This window comes from Dermacentor andersoni, chromosome 4 (genome assembly GCF_023375885.2).
Source record: "Dermacentor andersoni chromosome 4, qqDerAnde1_hic_scaffold, whole genome shotgun sequence".
NCBI lineage: Eukaryota > Metazoa > Arthropoda > Arachnida > Ixodida > Ixodidae > Dermacentor > Dermacentor andersoni.
This window is the reverse complement of record NC_092817.1, coordinates 71974500-71990129: the sequence shown is the minus strand read 5'-3', so window position 1 is coordinate 71990129 and position 15630 is coordinate 71974500. Positions and strand designations below refer to the sequence as shown.

The window sequence follows — 15630 nt, the reverse complement described above, 5'->3', positions numbered from 1 at the left end:
GAATTTGTCTGCTTTTGCCCTTACTGCCTCTAGGTATACCTATTTCTTCTTGACCAATTTTGCTCTTTCCTCTTGAAATTGAGGTGAATCCTAGCCCTCACTAACCTATGATCCCTGCACTTTACCTCACCTAACACTTCTACATCGTGCATTATGCTGGGATCGGCAGAAAGTATGAAATCAATTTCATTTCTTGTTTCACCATTAGGGCTTTTCCAGGTCCATTTTTTGTTCTAACGCTACCTGAAGAAGGTGTTCATTATTCACAGCTTATTCCTTTCCCCGAATTCTACCAAAATTTATCCTCGAGTGTTCCTAGAATCCACAACGTACTTGCCAAATGCTCGTTCCCCAGTCTGCTTTTCCACCACTTTTGCACTGAAGTAGCCCATGACTACAGTATATTGAGTTTGCATTTTTCGCATCGCTAATTGAACGTTGTCATAAAACTGTTCTATTTCTTTATCAACGTGACTTGAGTTTGGAGCGTAGGTTTGTACTACCTTTATTCTATACCTCCTATTCAGCTTTATTACGACTACTGCTACCCTCTCATTAATGCTGTAGAATTCCTCAGTGTTGCCCACTATGTCCTTATGGATTAGGAATCCTACTCTGAACTGCTTATTATCCGGTAGTCCTCTATAGCGGGGGACGTGGCCATTTGTCAGCACTGTATAAGCTTCACCAGTTCTTCTAACCTCCCTAAGGCCAATGATATCCCAAACAATGCTTGATGCCTCAAATGCCTCAAAGAGTCCCGCTAGGCTAGCTTCACTCGAGAGGGTTAGAGTGTTAAACGCTGCGAGGGCCAGTTTCTATAGAAACTATAGAATTACGAAAAAAAAAACCTAGTCCACGCAGTCGTCTGCGAATCCACAGCAATATCGCTTGGATTGTGGAGGAACCTAAGTGAACCTTCATGTACAAATATAACTTCAGTATTTCGTAACTTATGCTGCTTGAACCTATGCTGCTTATCACACTACTGCACCTGTGCACCAACCTGAGCTGACTTTGGTTGCGTTTGCCGGCCGACGACTGCTGGGCCATTGGGATATGACGTCACTTCCCGCATCTACCAACCTTCTTTCTGATTGCGGCTTCGTTTTATGCCTACTGCGCCACTTGAATTAGAGGAACGCTATGTTGCATCGCGAAAAACAAACGGACATAAAAAATTAGTCTGTTGCTTCTTGATCTGAGCGCCAATTGAAATCAGCCTAACTAGGTATCGCTGTAAACAAAACATATTTTTAGCAGTAGGTACACCGACCCAGTGAGGCCTAAAGCTCGTGTATGTTGAGGGGGTATATTGTCCAAGGCATGTCGGATGTCTTGGCATCCGTCTGTCGCTGCATCTTCATTTCCTGGTCATTGATCTCTGATTTCTTTCTTGTAATGATGTATGGTTGCGCGAATTGCGGCTAAATTCTGGCGCACGTAAATTGGCTGTTTACATCTACAGTCGTTAAATGACACGCAACGTTTGTGTCTAAGACGATGCGATGTGTTCTCGACATTGTCTTAACATATCGTTATCAGTTTTATAGCGTGTAAGCACATAACAAACAAACAAACAAACAAACAAACAAACAAACAAACAAACAAACAAACAAACAAACAAACAAACAAACAAACAAACAAACAAATCAAGCAAGAGGCGCATGCCACAGGAGGCAGCACTGACGTCAGCTGTGTGAACGAAGCCGACGATGCAAAGTGAAGCACTGAAGCAAATTTTGGAGCAACAGCTGTTGCTACCAAAATGAACAGGAAACAGAATCGTTACATCGGGGAACAGCTGTAGGTAAGAGACGGGAGGGAATGGATCAATGAAGAATATGTAAGACCTATATATTTTGGTTTTGGGTTTCCTGTATTTCTGGCCCCACTCGGGCTGAGCACACTCGGACTGACTCGGAAATCTCGTACATGACCTGACTCGCGGGCTGCGTTTGGGCCACTAAACTCGCTTGTCTCGATCATTGGGCTGCTCTGGAACGTACTATCGTGCTGGTGGGGTACACAAACAGCCATATCTCGGACGGCCGGTGTTGGGAAGATTATTGAAATGTCGCTGTGAATATTTAGAGTATATAATATTGCGCAAACCACCGTGATATGTACTATGGGTGGTACTATACATAAGCGAGTGATGTCATTGCTTCGCACTTTGAGCGAAGCTCCAATCTTTTCGGTTTTTTTAGGCTGCAGATTGCTAAAAATAAACAGAGGGATCAATGCCTGCCCCTTTGCACGTAACGCGGGTACAGCTGCGAGCATCCATAAAGAATAGCAGACATCGCAGATAAAAAGGTTAATGAACCAGTGAATGTTGGGTTCGTAATGACAACCTGGTATAAATGGCTTTCCCCGGCTAGATTACATGATTGTTCGAGCTGCAACTCCATAGAGAAGTTGAACTTCACAATAGACTTTTTTACATTTTATGCATGTATCCAGTAGTTCACTGTTTAGCCTAGGAAAAACACACACACCTTAAAGCAACACATCCGTAGTGGAGATAACGGTAATAAATGATAGCAAGTGATAGTGATAAGTGCTCAAGTGATAAATGGGGCCAACGTTCTTTCAGTTGACAAAATTTACATCACTCGCACGACGATGTTTCAGACGACGAGTACTTCTGATATTCTGCATGAAACGGGCGTGGGGGGGGGGGGGGGGGGGCGAGTACTGCATTTAAACGAGAAAATAAACAAAGTACGCCCACGAAATGCCATCACTGCGTGAAATATTGGCGCTTGCAAGACAGCCAGTTTGGTTTGCAAGACTATCTTATGGACCGAAAATTCCCGCAACACGTACCACAGAACGGAGATCGTTATAGAGCATGCCAATGCCGGTAAATGGTTTGGGCATGAACTCGGCAGCGCCGGATCGTCATGTCAAGCTGCCCGGTTCTGCAGAATTAACTGCTCCAAGGGAATACTATATGCTGATAATCTGCAGTGGAAGTCAGCGTATATTTTGAACAATTATTCGAAAGTGAGTGCACATAGTGTTGAAAGCTGTTAAAAGAACTGAAACCGCGTGACTTAGAAAACAAACTTTGCTGTGCAGTCGGCAACCTCAAAAACACATATCTATGTCGAGAGACCCTTTACTATTCATTTCATTTGTCGATGGCGGTCAATCCCTCTCGTGGGTATGTGCAATGTTTAAATTGGATTGGATTGAAGCCAACTTTATTTGTGCCTGCAGTTGGGCGCTCGCGCGCCCCGACGAGGGCCTACGTCATCTACGAAGTCGCCGTTACTCGGCGCGGGTCTCCGCTCACCGTTGCCGGCTTGCTAGGTCCCGGCCTTTCGAGCGCCCCGAGGACCTGCTGGACGGCCCAGATCTGTTCGTCTTGGTCGTAGCTCTTCGCGGCTGCCTCGAGCCTCGGTGGGATCGTTCTTGATTTTGCTTCTTTTGGAGTTTTAACGCAGTCCCACAAGATGTGCGTCTAATCTGCCGTCTCCCTCCGGCAGACTCTGCACTTATCGGTCGGATATGTCTCTCGGTACATGCGATGCATCAGACCCGGGCTCGGTAGCGATGCGGTCTGGAGCTGTGTCAGTAGTACCCCCTCCGCTCGACTCAGCCTCGGGTGCGGGGGTGGGAGACTCCTGCGAGCCAGGCGGTAGGCCTTCGTGATATCGTTGTAGTCCGTCATGCGGTCCTTGGCTCCGAACCACGTCGGACGGTCTGTCGCCGGGGCGCAGTTGGTTAGCGCTCGCGCCGCTGCGTGTGCCGTCTCATTGTGGTTCTCATTGCGTTCCGACGCGTCGCCTGCGTGCGCCGGGAACCACTTGAGTCTTACTTTTCTGTCTTGTAGTTTGGCCGCTCGCAGTACGCGATGTTTAAAGAAATCAAGATTAACAGTTACAGAGAGGAGACGCAGATGATTTAAAATCGATAAGCATGGGGTCATTATACGTGAGAATCACAGGGCGCAGTAAGTGACGGACGGAGCGATACAGATTCATTGATGACCTGTCGCTGGGATAATACTAGAATTTATTTATGATGTCTAAGAATTTCAGAGTCAAACACGCAATCTTTTGCGTATACTTGCGTGCGTATGTACGCACGTAGGCATGCATTACACGTTTATGTATTTGTCACGTGATAGTGACGGTCAAGAACACAGTAGCAAAACTGCGAACTACGAAATTAACTCTTTAATGGGCGAACCTGTGCCCGCAAAAGCAAGTCACAGTAAAGCACGACGACAGCGGCGAACGCAGTTCAGGGATTGTCGAAAATCTGATCTGCGGGTCAAGAGCGTCGGCTTTTATACATGAGTCATCGAAGTTTCCGGAGTAATCACTGGTGCCCACGTGTCTTCACCGGCCAACATATTTTGGCCGGTGAAAAGCGGTCACCGGTGAAAGATAAACAAGTACATGTGTCACTATATACAGAGGACAACTTGAAGTGAATATTGTGCTAATGTTACCTATCGCTGTTTGTCTACACACATTCTGTTGAAATTCATGCTATATGAAACTGTCCCTGTTGACTGAGTGATGAGTGTATGTGAATGGGTGTTGATATTCTGTAAATCATTCGTGCCTTTTTTATGAGCCTCCTAAAAAAGATAAATGGCCGTTCTTTTCCTTCTTCTTGTCCTTGTCTGAATAAACAATGAATCTCTTCGTTTTCACCCAGAAGGCTGCCCCGAGCGCGCGACAGCACGCTTTTCTTTTTCGATATGTGTTTGGCGAGCGCGCGACAGAGCGGCCACAATACATATGTGCAGCACATACCACCTTCGCAACGCAGGTAACTCGGGGAAGGCCATGATGAACACTGACTCTGTGGCGTCGCGAAACGGAGCAGCATCGCCTCCCGGCCTCGGACATGTCGCCAAAGTCGAACTCGGCGAGACGGCCGAGGTCAAGGTTCGCTGCCTGTCGCGTTTAAGAGAGCTCATCGCCGGTGAGTAGCTTCGAACCCATTTCACACCTGAAATGTTTCTCTTGAATTGCTTTTAGAATGCCCGCTCAGTCTCGCCGTATGCTCGGGTCCATTAAAAGACATTGAAGTCCCTAGGCGTTGGCCACCGCTTATGGGGCGCTGGTGACAGCCTCCTCAAGTCAACAGAGCTCCTTTACTGGCCATTACTTTCTGTATTATGCCTAAACAGACCACCTATGCAGCGCTGTCATGGGGAAGAAGACCTTATGCCAATTCCTTGACTTTAGCTGCCCCTTGTATTGTGCACTATGGAAACGAAGCTGCATAATTTATTTCCATTGTGTTTCTAAGGCTTCTTTTGCGCAGCATGCGCAAAGCGTGACAACTTCGGCAGAACACAGCGTAAATATATGATATTCTAGATGTTTCAAGACGCGAATATCCCGGAAGGTCTCACTGTCAGAAGGACCCACACCATCCTAAGGCTCTAGTAAGGCTACATACTTTATAAGCAAATTGGGTATGATGAGCATGCGCCCAGGTCCCTTGCCTATTGATTGTGGAAGGCTGTAGGGTCTTGTGTCTCTTGTGAAAATGCAGTAATAGTACGAACAGTCTTACTGCATTGTTTATGCTAGTATCTGTATTTTGATGCTTCTGAATAGGCTGGTTACTGTTCGTTTTCTTTTTGTTATTTGTTTCTCTCGCTCACCTGACCGGTGTTGCTCTCCTGGGGACCAGTGGTTTTATTGCTTAGCTGGAATTTCTGCAAAACTATGTAGATTCACGATACCAAATTGTGACGATTGCCAAAGAAGCCGTGATACTACACATGAATGACTGCTGCCTGAGGCAAACAATGTTCCGTAGAAAATAAGAAGGCTCTTCTTTGTCAACCACTTACTAGAGAGGTTAAGGAATATGAAACCCGAAGTTAGGGGACACAAACAACCTGGCGTACAAGAGTACACGAGTAATAGAACAATTAAAGAATTTTGGTTCTGCGGTGCGCACGTTGACAGCGACGTTATGTTGAGGTATGCTAAGCCCGCGTAAGTACCACATTTCTAAAGTTTTTTTTTCATTTCGTGCAGGGGACAAGCCACTGCTTTGTCCAATGGACGACAAATTTCTGGTCAAGTTTCTGCGGGCCCGCAAGTACAGCGAGGAAGCGGCTTTCAAGAACATTCAGAAGTACTTCCGCGTTAAGCAAACGTCGGGGGACTTCTTCAAGAACCTGTCCCCGTACACGGTGCCTCTGAGCGCAGTGTTGCCCGACCACAAGCTCATGATGGTGTCGAAGAGGAAGGACCCCGAGGGCAGAAGAGTGGCCGTTATAAAGCTTGGTGAGACGTTTCTTACTCCCCAAACTTGCTTGCACTAGGCCCAAGGGCCGGGATAAATAATTATATTACAACAGTCCTTTTCGCGTTTCGTCAGTGGTTCGGGCAGCGATACGCGTACGTTATGATCAGCATCAGCAGTTCGTGAGCGGTAAGAAAGGAACAGGAACGAGCGAAACGAACCACTGTACGTTATTACTGCGGCCCTGACCTGTATAATATGTAACGACACAATTCACTGGATGGTCTCCAAGTATTTTAATCCGCTTAGATATGCGTATGCTCCCGCGCAGCGGGTCATTTTATTAATGACACAAAAGAAAAAAGAAATGAAAAGCGAACGAATGAAGATGGAAGGTCCGATAATCAGCGATAAAGAGACATAGCAAAAACGGCGAGCTGGTTATAGCGTTCAACGCTTATTCGCTGCATACAAGCGCTATGTCTGCGTTTCAAATCAGGTTGTAGAGAGAGAGAGAGAGAGAGAGAGAGATAAAAGAGGTGAGAAAGGTAGGGAGGTTAACCAGAAGATAGATATCCAGTTTACTACCCTGCATCGGGGAAGGGGTACGGGAAAACAGAAAGATCTTAAAAGCTGCACCCACATGAAAAGAGTGAGAGAGGGAAAATATTAGACACACACACACGCACACGCACACGCACCCGCACACGCGCACGCACACGCACACGCCCACACGGGAACGTAGGAGTCACAGTCGTTCAAGCAGGTCGCTCGACCGAAAAATCTCAGTAGCGCCTTCTGGTGTGAAGGTCGCATGAGACGGCACTCCAAGACTGTCTGCTCAGAAATCGGCCAGTCATCGAGGTGTGCTAACGCCGTCACTATCGAGCGACTATCTCTGGAAGCTGTATAGCGAGTACAATAACAAAGGATATGTTCGATTGTTTCCTCGCTGCCGCAACCATCACAGGTAGCACTGCCAGTCATTCTGATGCGGCAAGCAAATGCATTCGTGAAAGACACTCCTAGCCATAGTCGGCAAAGAGAACATTTGTCTCGATTCGGGATCGTCCAGATGGAATGCGTAGTCGGGGGGATGGATCTAGGCGATGCAGTCGAGTATGTCGGAAAGCTGGTGTGGTCCACATGGATCGTGTGGCATCACGCGCTTGTATGTCAAGCTTTGCTGCTGCGCCAGTTCTTGATAGGGGGACGGGTTCCTTCACGGCATCTTCGTGAGCCCTCCTAGCAGCCTCATCGGCGTTTTCGTTGCCCTTGATGCCGCAGTGGCCTGGGAGCCACTGAAAAGTGATTTCATATCATTTCTCTGCTAGCTGGTGATATAACTGCCTTATTTCTAGCACAAGTTGGTCTTGTGGTCCATGACGTAGAGCGGATAGCAAACAATGCAGAACTGCCTTCGAGTCAGTGAATATGCTGTATCTTCGAGGTAGGTCTTCATGAATAATGTGAAGGTTGCAAATATCTGAGTAAGTAGCACAAGCGACCAGTTGGAGACTAAATAGCCTTTCTCATAATCCTTCATCTTTTGTGTGACGATCCTCACTGTGAGGCACAGAGGCAACTGCTTTACATTGCATTAGTACAGTGTGACGGTTGCGCATTTTGCACAGAACATATCGAAGTGCTGACTACACCACTCTTCGGCGCACCGAGGCCTTTGAATTGAATGCGCTGTTGCGTTATTGAGGTCAAGTGAGCCCGAGTGATTTTCATTCGGCACGTGACATTCTAATTGCGCAAGCATATGTTCTTTTTCTATCGTCGCTTTAACTCTCCTCCCCTTTCCCCTCAGCACGGTAGCCAATCAGATGCCCTTCCCGTTAACCCATTTACGTTTTTTTCCCGTTATATATCCTCTCTATCGCATATCTTATCGGAACAGGGCCTTGCTATCAGAAGTGAAATGTTAGAAAACCCATCGGACGAGCACATATTTTGGTGCCCCGTTATTTCCAGGTTCATGGAACACCGGCGTGTGCTCGGTAACCGACCTGATGAGGTCGGCGCTGGTGATGGCCGAGTGGGCACTGCTGGACGAAGAGACGCAGGTTCGGGGAGTCGTGTGCGTGTTCGACCTCAAGAATCTGCGCATAATGCACATGGCGCATTTCACGCCGGGATTCGTCAAGAAGACGGCTCACATTATGCAGGTATACAGAAGGCGAGTGCCACGAGCAATCGCAGAAAACCGAATGGAAACGCTTTGTGCAACAGCGCTTTGTTGGAACCTGTAGGAAACCGTCCAAGCCTTGTAGGAAAGTTCTCAGACGCTGTTGATGGTGCGACTGTCGTACGACAATCTGACGCTTCTCAGACGCACATGTCGTGCCTTTATCTTCGACAGTTTGGACGATACGATTAGCTCACATGCTGGTTTGCGCGAACACTGTGCAGCGCCCGCATATACTCGTGCACGTGTACGTACTCGGTATCTACATTAGACGAGACGCTCTTGAATAAAGTGCACCTCATTAACCGGACAACTTTGTTTCTTGACAATCAGATATACCACGACATGAGAATAGATCAGGCGTGCCAAGGAAATATGCAAACATCACAATGCTCCCGATCCCAGTGTTCATTTGCGTCCCTATTATTGCTCCACTTACTACGAAACTAGCGTTGACGTTTTTCTGCGTCACGTACGTTGCACCGTTCGCACGACGTGCGTGCAAGTGTGCCCAATTGCTTTCAAAGTGCCTCGTTTTACACATATTAGCAAATGACTAGTGCACATTGGTGTTTCACCAAGTCGCCATGAAAGGAATTATTCTGTGCCGAGAATCGGTGTCCAAGAGTGCATTGGGAGCTTGAAACTTCCTTGTCATTTTCGTTCCAGGATTGTTACCCGGTACGCATTAAAGCAATCTACGTGATCAATAATCCCCCTGCGTACGAAATTGTCTTCGCTGCTGTCAAACCTTTCCTGAAGTCGAAGCTTCTACAACGGGTGAGTTGTTAAACGCTCGCTGTAGCGTGTCTTTTTTTTTTCGCAACTACTTTTTTTTTTCGTAGCAAGCACGTGTTGTGAAATAGATCAGTCACGTGCACGTTGGAAAACCCTGCAGGGTGGAGGCTACTTCATAAAAAAGAACGTTGAGAGCAATCTATATGTTACACGAAGATAGGCCCATACATCAGCACACCACGTAATCTTACCCATAACCCACGCATGCACGTTCCTCGTGAAGAAAACTCCTCGTTTGAAGAAAAGAAAGATAATCAGACTTCAGTGATTCTTCTGGCTCCAAATTAATTCATTTACTGCGACAGCAGCAGGATTTCACAGTCGATATCGCCACCTCGTGAAATGCTTCTATGCGATGCAGACAACGTTATCATCCTTCGGCACAGTATTGCCTGTTGTGGGCCCCGAAATACATATGTAGCCACCGCGACTCTCGCAGTCTGTGGAGGCATGACAGAAAACACGGCACGACAGGAAATGAGGTGGACACGGGACAAGTGCTACTCTCAACTGTTTCTTTTTCTTTTTGCCAAGACGTCGTCATGAAATTGCCTGTGGCAGGTAGCACAATTCTAGTCCGCGAGCTGGTCTACTCGAAGAGGCGGACATGCACAAAACAACGATATTGCATTATGGACAAATCAACAAAAATTCACTTATTCAGTTTTTAAGCAATTACCTCATGGCACATATCGCTATTCACATTCTAGCGGGTGAGACTGCAAGGCATATACACTTGAAAAGTGTGGATGACACCAATTACGAGATCGCCGTCAAACTTGTAGCAAAAATGCCTTGTTATTCCATTTGTTAAGTAATGCTCCGCTTCTTCGAGTGAGGACCAGCTCATGGACTAGAATTGCGTTATGTGCCACAGGCAATTAAAAAAAATGTAAGTGTTCGTTTAAACACCCGGTATACAAGATAAATGCATCCGTAGAAGTGTTAATGATAACAGAAAAAAAAGTAATGACCCGGTAGTCGCATATCAAATAGTCAAACCTTTGAATTTTTCATTTTCCAATAACGTAAGTTTTTGGAGCAAATCGCGCGCGCGATCTGTGCGCGCCACACAAGGCAAAAAAAAAAAAAAAAAACAAGAACAATAACAATACAAAGTTCTGTATAAAATGTGGGATATCATTCGTATTATTTGTTTCTGACGCTCTCGCCGAACCGATAACGCTCAAGAGCCGAACGGACGTCTTTATGAAGTGCCGCTCTTATGGCTGAAGACAAGGCGGAGTTAGTCAACCTTATATTTTCAGGGCGTGTCAGCAGTGTGGCACATCGCTAGCTGGCGTCGTCTGCTTTTCCACCTACTTTTTCCCACGCGTCTAGAAATACTAGATTCCATATATTTCATTACTATCGAAATACTGCAAACGAGCATTTCACAGTACGCAGTGAAATCTAAACAGCGGCGCTCCGCTACGGTTAGTTTTATTTTATGGCACTGAAACCTTACAATTGCGCTGACTTTATAATATGCTTCCCTAGAACATGACTTCATAAACGAAAAGTGGGGAATCTCCCTTTTGTACCTGCAATGCGTGCAAGAATATCAGGTAAACGTAGGACCTGGCACTACGCACTACAATGTTTTGATGCCTTCTTAGCTCTCTGCATTCTTTGCACGTTCGGGTTTCATCGTGCCTGACCAATTACCAGTGCTGATCCGTCCCGTACTTAACTAACGTCACATTTTACCGTGAATGCCACATTCCAGTAAATGCCTGATTTAGTCATCCTGCTGCTGGATCACAGTATTATATGCATCGCAGCGACTACTTAATTTCTTCATAACATCAACGACCGGCTTCCGTAATATGTTCTTCGAGCGCTTGACGACAAAAATTAATAGAATGTGGCCTACTGAGCATGCGGCCGACCGCGCATGGCGTGCTGTACACAAGCATTGAATTTATTACAGTGCAGAACAATGCTGCAGTTCATCGTTAGAGATAGGGCAGATGGCACAGACAAGCTGTTTTAAGTGTAAAGCAACCACGCAACAAAACCATCGCAAGCTATTTATGCGTCGATGGGCGTGGGCATACATGCACACTGATAACTATGGCATACAATTCGAGTAGCGATCCACTCTTTAAGCCTAGTTCTGACGGCCTGCGATGCTACAACTCCTTCCGCTCGATCTCGCGGCGCATGGTGTACTGAAATAGACCTGTGCGCTGCAGGCAAAGTAGAAGATTTACGGCTGTTTAAAAAGTCGAGCTGGGGAGGTCAACCAACTGCTTTCAAGCAGCCTTCCTGTTGCGAGCACGCGTGCAGCGCGGCGTTCCACAGGGGACGTCACGTGCTATAGAGCACACCACTCAAGCTTCTCGGGGCTGATACTCGAATGTAGACATACTGCCAAGCAAGGGAAGTTTTAAACCAGGGGAAAGTTGAATTAATAGCGTGGACTGATTTCTCTAGGAGGAGCAGGCACGCGCGAAAGCATCTGCGAAAAAAGACTGACTTCAAAACTCAACCTCACCGAGCATGCGACGTCACTCAACCTCATACTCACGCAAGAGGTTGAGGTCAACACTGCTGACTTCACTCACAGAAATTCTGCCACTCGGCAACCTCACCTCACCTCAACCTCAACTCACTTTGCGAGGTAGAGGTCAAATTGAGGTTTAGTTCGACTTCATGAAGCGGGAACCTCGTGATGTCGCCCACCTTTGATCGCGAGTTCAATGAAATCGCTCAGCCTTCTAGCGCACATTCTCGTCTTTCAATGTTCCATCATACAAATTTCGCAATATTAACGTCTCTGGGGGCGACGTAGAGGTGTCTCGTGACTGCGGACCAGTGGATTTACTCTGCTGCTGAAAACGAGGTCCCGGGTTCGACTCCCGGTCGCGGCGTGGCTCTTTCGATGAGGCGAAATGCAAAAAACTCCCGTGAACTTAGATTTCGGAGCACTTTACATAAATCTTGCGGGTAGAAGCTAATCCACAGCCCTGAACTACGACGTGTTTTGTATCTCATAGCCCCCATGGTGCTCCAACACCTTTAACTCCGTCAATTACCAATCTCATAGCTACGAAGACCATCAAGGGAATCTTACTGCGTAAAGAAATGCAGAACTACTACGTTAAAAGATACCTTTTTTGATGGACAGGGCGAGCTAAGCGAGAAAGTTGGTTTGTACAGTCAACCAAATGTTATATTTATTTCTCTATTGTCACTGCAACTTTCTTGTTGCTCTACACGTTTACATGTATTTATCTGCACGTTCATTGCTATCGGCCCTTTAGTATGCTACGTGTACTTGTTTGTTATGCTGCATAATACTCTGGATTGATTTGCGCTTGTTTCTTCTTTCTGTAAGGTGAGTAGACCTCAAGTGCTTACTCGAACCGTTCGCCTTGGCCTACCGCGACGTTCTGTGTACTATGAACCGTATTTCGATAAAGAATTAGAGAGGAAAAGAAGAAGCTGCGCAGAAACCATCGATGGTGATTGTCAATGTAACTGATGAGCCCCCTCCCCTTCCCACTTCATTCCCGCCCTCTCCGCCGCCCTCGCCCGAGTGCACGTGCCCTTTTCCTTGGCGCGTTTCCTCGCCTTCCCTCCCCCAAGTCCGACTTGACGTCGTACCGCCGACCTACCACGAAAACGGCCGCAAGAGCCAGAGAAAGCCACACGCTTTAAGACCGGTCAGCTACACAGAAGTCGCAACTGCTAACGCTGTACGGAATTATTAATGATGCTGCACGTTACACTAACTATAGTCGACACTCTCGACTCGCGTTCGTAAACAGTAAACGATCGCAGTGTGTGTCAACAAAGTAAAAAAAAAAAGAAAAAGAAAACATGGAATACAGAATTGAATACTATTGGCAGCAACGCTATGTATAGTGTTATGAACATTTTCTTTGTCGGTGCGCAACAGTGTTGCCGAAAACCTTAGTTGGGAAAGATCTGTTGGTAATGTGTTGGCAAGAAATTGTCGAAATAAATACATCAGGTTCAAAGATTATGAAGGTACTTTGCGGATTTCTACAGGGGAGTATATTGAGTCCTCTATTGTTTATTTTATATATTAATGAACTGGTACGTATACATTTTAGTGCAAGGTTTATTATATATGCCGATGACACCAGCATTTTATTTTCTGGTAATGACACACACAACCTTATAGACTCCTGTAATGACACACTACAAAAATAAGCATTATTGTCGTTACTTAACGGTATGAAAATTAATGAGAGCAAATCAAATGTGATTATTTTTAGGCCAAACAACAAATAAATCCCTCCATATTGTAGATAATGTTTTAAACGGTCGTAGCATTGAACTTATTGTAATTTTAAGTGCCTAGGGGTGGCGTACGTTTTCTTTAAGTATATCCTGTGATAGCCATGTAAATCTTGTAATCCGAAAGATTGCTCGCATAACAAGATTAGTTGGTTGCCTCAAACACCCTTTCTCGACACTGGTGAAATTACTTATCTATAATTCTTTGTTTTTCTCTCACTCAAGCTACTGTGTACTAGTCTGTGGTACCGCGACGTTTTCTATGCTGCAAAAAGTACATATAATGCAAAACATGTTCATTCGGCATGCTTATGTTACCCCTTTTCGGACACCTACTGCTGATTTACTTATCAGTGCTCGTATCGTTAGAATCCACCAGTTGTGCCATTATAGACTGAGTACTGTGCAATTGAAATTTGAAATTAAAATGAGAATATTTGGCAGCAATTAGTTGTTTAGAGAGAGAGAGAGAGAGAGAGAGAGAGAGAATAAAAACAATGTTGTGAGACAAGCAGAGGCGGAATATGGATAGGTACCAACCGCGCGCTTAAACTCGGGAATGCTGCGCGTGAGGTATGCGTTGCCCGATCTTCTCAGTCACTGTGAATCTATTGATTTCGATTTGTCTTCTTGTGCTTCAAGCAAATTACGTTTCAAACCTGTGAACGCGAGGGCATAATTTATTGGTATAAATACTTTCTGCATTGTGATTATATTTACCATTTTGTTGCTTTAACGCTATGACCTTTAGTAATATGCTTATTTTCATGTAACGTATAATTATGTCTGCGCTGCTGAGAACCCTTGTCATGGGGGCAGCGGGCTCGTCAAGCTGCCGAATGGCACCTTTCATTCGCCGCTCCTCTGTCCGTTCGTGAAATAGACAAAATAAAGTTGATTGATTGATTGATTGATTGATTGATTCTTTATGTTGCAAGTGGCTTGGGTCAGTGACAAAATTTGTCCACACATTAACCGTTTCGCTTCTATACTACACCGATGGCGCAGAACTATTTTTCAGAGACCTGGATTTTGTTCGCACGTGTCACCTGGTGCATTATTGATGAGTAGAAACCACATAATGTCTAAGACGCCGTGCCGGCGATACGGACGCTTATGTTATGGTTAGAAGTAAGACGACAGACTTCCAAGTGGACCATAAACAAATTATGTTAGAAAAACAAATATCGTCTGATTTTATTTCAGATCTACTTTATGGGCGGAGACCTGCAAAAGCTTCACGGTGTACTTCCAGCTGACGTGATACCCGTGGAGTATGGTGGAACGCACGAAGAATTCGACTACTACAGGCTAGAAAAGGACGTGAAGAGCTCTCACAGCTACTTCGAGCACATCAGTCGATTCGGTTATCGCACAGACAGCCTGAAGTAGCCATTGAACTAAGACAGAAGCAATACGAGTTGTTTGTTATGAAGGCATCACGTTCCTTGGGGTCAAGGCTCGTTAAAATGAGTTTGATTAGCTTAATGCCTCTGGTAGCGTAAGTGAAACTAGCTCACGTTATACGGGGTGATAATTTTAAGTTTTCCGGAATCTTTAAATCTCGACTGTCGCAGATGACACAATTATAGTCCTTGGGTTGTATTATTCCGCGAGGCGGACATTACATGGGCGAAAAATCGAAACACATATTCAACTAATTAGAAAAATTCTCTAATCAACTTCTTAAATTGCTTTACGGACGTGTTACGATTTGCTTATTGTAGCGGGTGAGTTTGCAAGGCGTATTCACTCGGAATGAATTTACAGAGTGACACCAGTTTAGAGATACGCCCCATCAAACTCGCCGTTGAAATGCACCATTGTTCCACTTACATTTTTAACAAAACGATCTTTTATGCATTGAAGCACGAAAGTAACTGGAACGCCCACGTATTTCGTCCGACACTTCGAAACTGGCGTCAACCTGGTGATTCATTTCGGCTGAATACTTTTAGCAACCTGACCGGCTACAATTCATAAATTGCGACATGTTCGGTGAAGTAGATAACTACGTAGTTAGGGAATTTTCGTTAATGAGTTGAACATGTGTTTCCGTTTCTCCTGCTTGTGCGCCTGTTCGGATAATCCAGCTCAAGGATAAGAATTATGTTACCTACCGCAGGCCATCT

The 15630-nt window shown here is 45.6% G+C and overlaps 1 protein-coding gene across 1 annotated transcript; it reads left to right on the top strand.

Annotated features, from left to right (window-relative positions):
* Positions 1–4746: 4746 nt before the first annotated feature.
* LOC126536302 (alpha-tocopherol transfer protein-like) lies at positions 4747–14929 on the top strand. Its single transcript, XM_072287619.1, has 6 exons — positions 4747–4950; positions 6024–6275; positions 7044–7098; positions 8186–8408; positions 9098–9208; positions 14705–14929. Exons 1-6 carry the CDS (start codon positions 4764–4766, stop codon positions 14888–14890), a joined length of 1014 nt encoding a protein of 337 aa, XP_072143720.1. The 5' UTR covers positions 4747–4763; the 3' UTR covers positions 14891–14929.
* Positions 14930–15630: the final 701 nt, after the last annotated feature.

Bases quoted from the DNA above. Each gene is read 5' to 3' on its own strand.
- LOC126536302 (XM_072287619.1), top strand. From the start codon at position 4,764: ATGTGCAGCACATACCACCTTCGCAACGCAGGTAACTCGGGGAAGGCC. The intron at 6,276-7,043 runs GTGAGACGTTTC...TCTGGTGTGAAG, and splicing joins AGTGGCCGTTATAAAGCTTG to GTCGCATGAGACGGCACTCC. The intron at 7,099-8,185 runs GTGTGCTAACGC...CCATCGGACGAG, and splicing joins GAAATCGGCCAGTCATCGAG to CACATATTTTGGTGCCCCGT.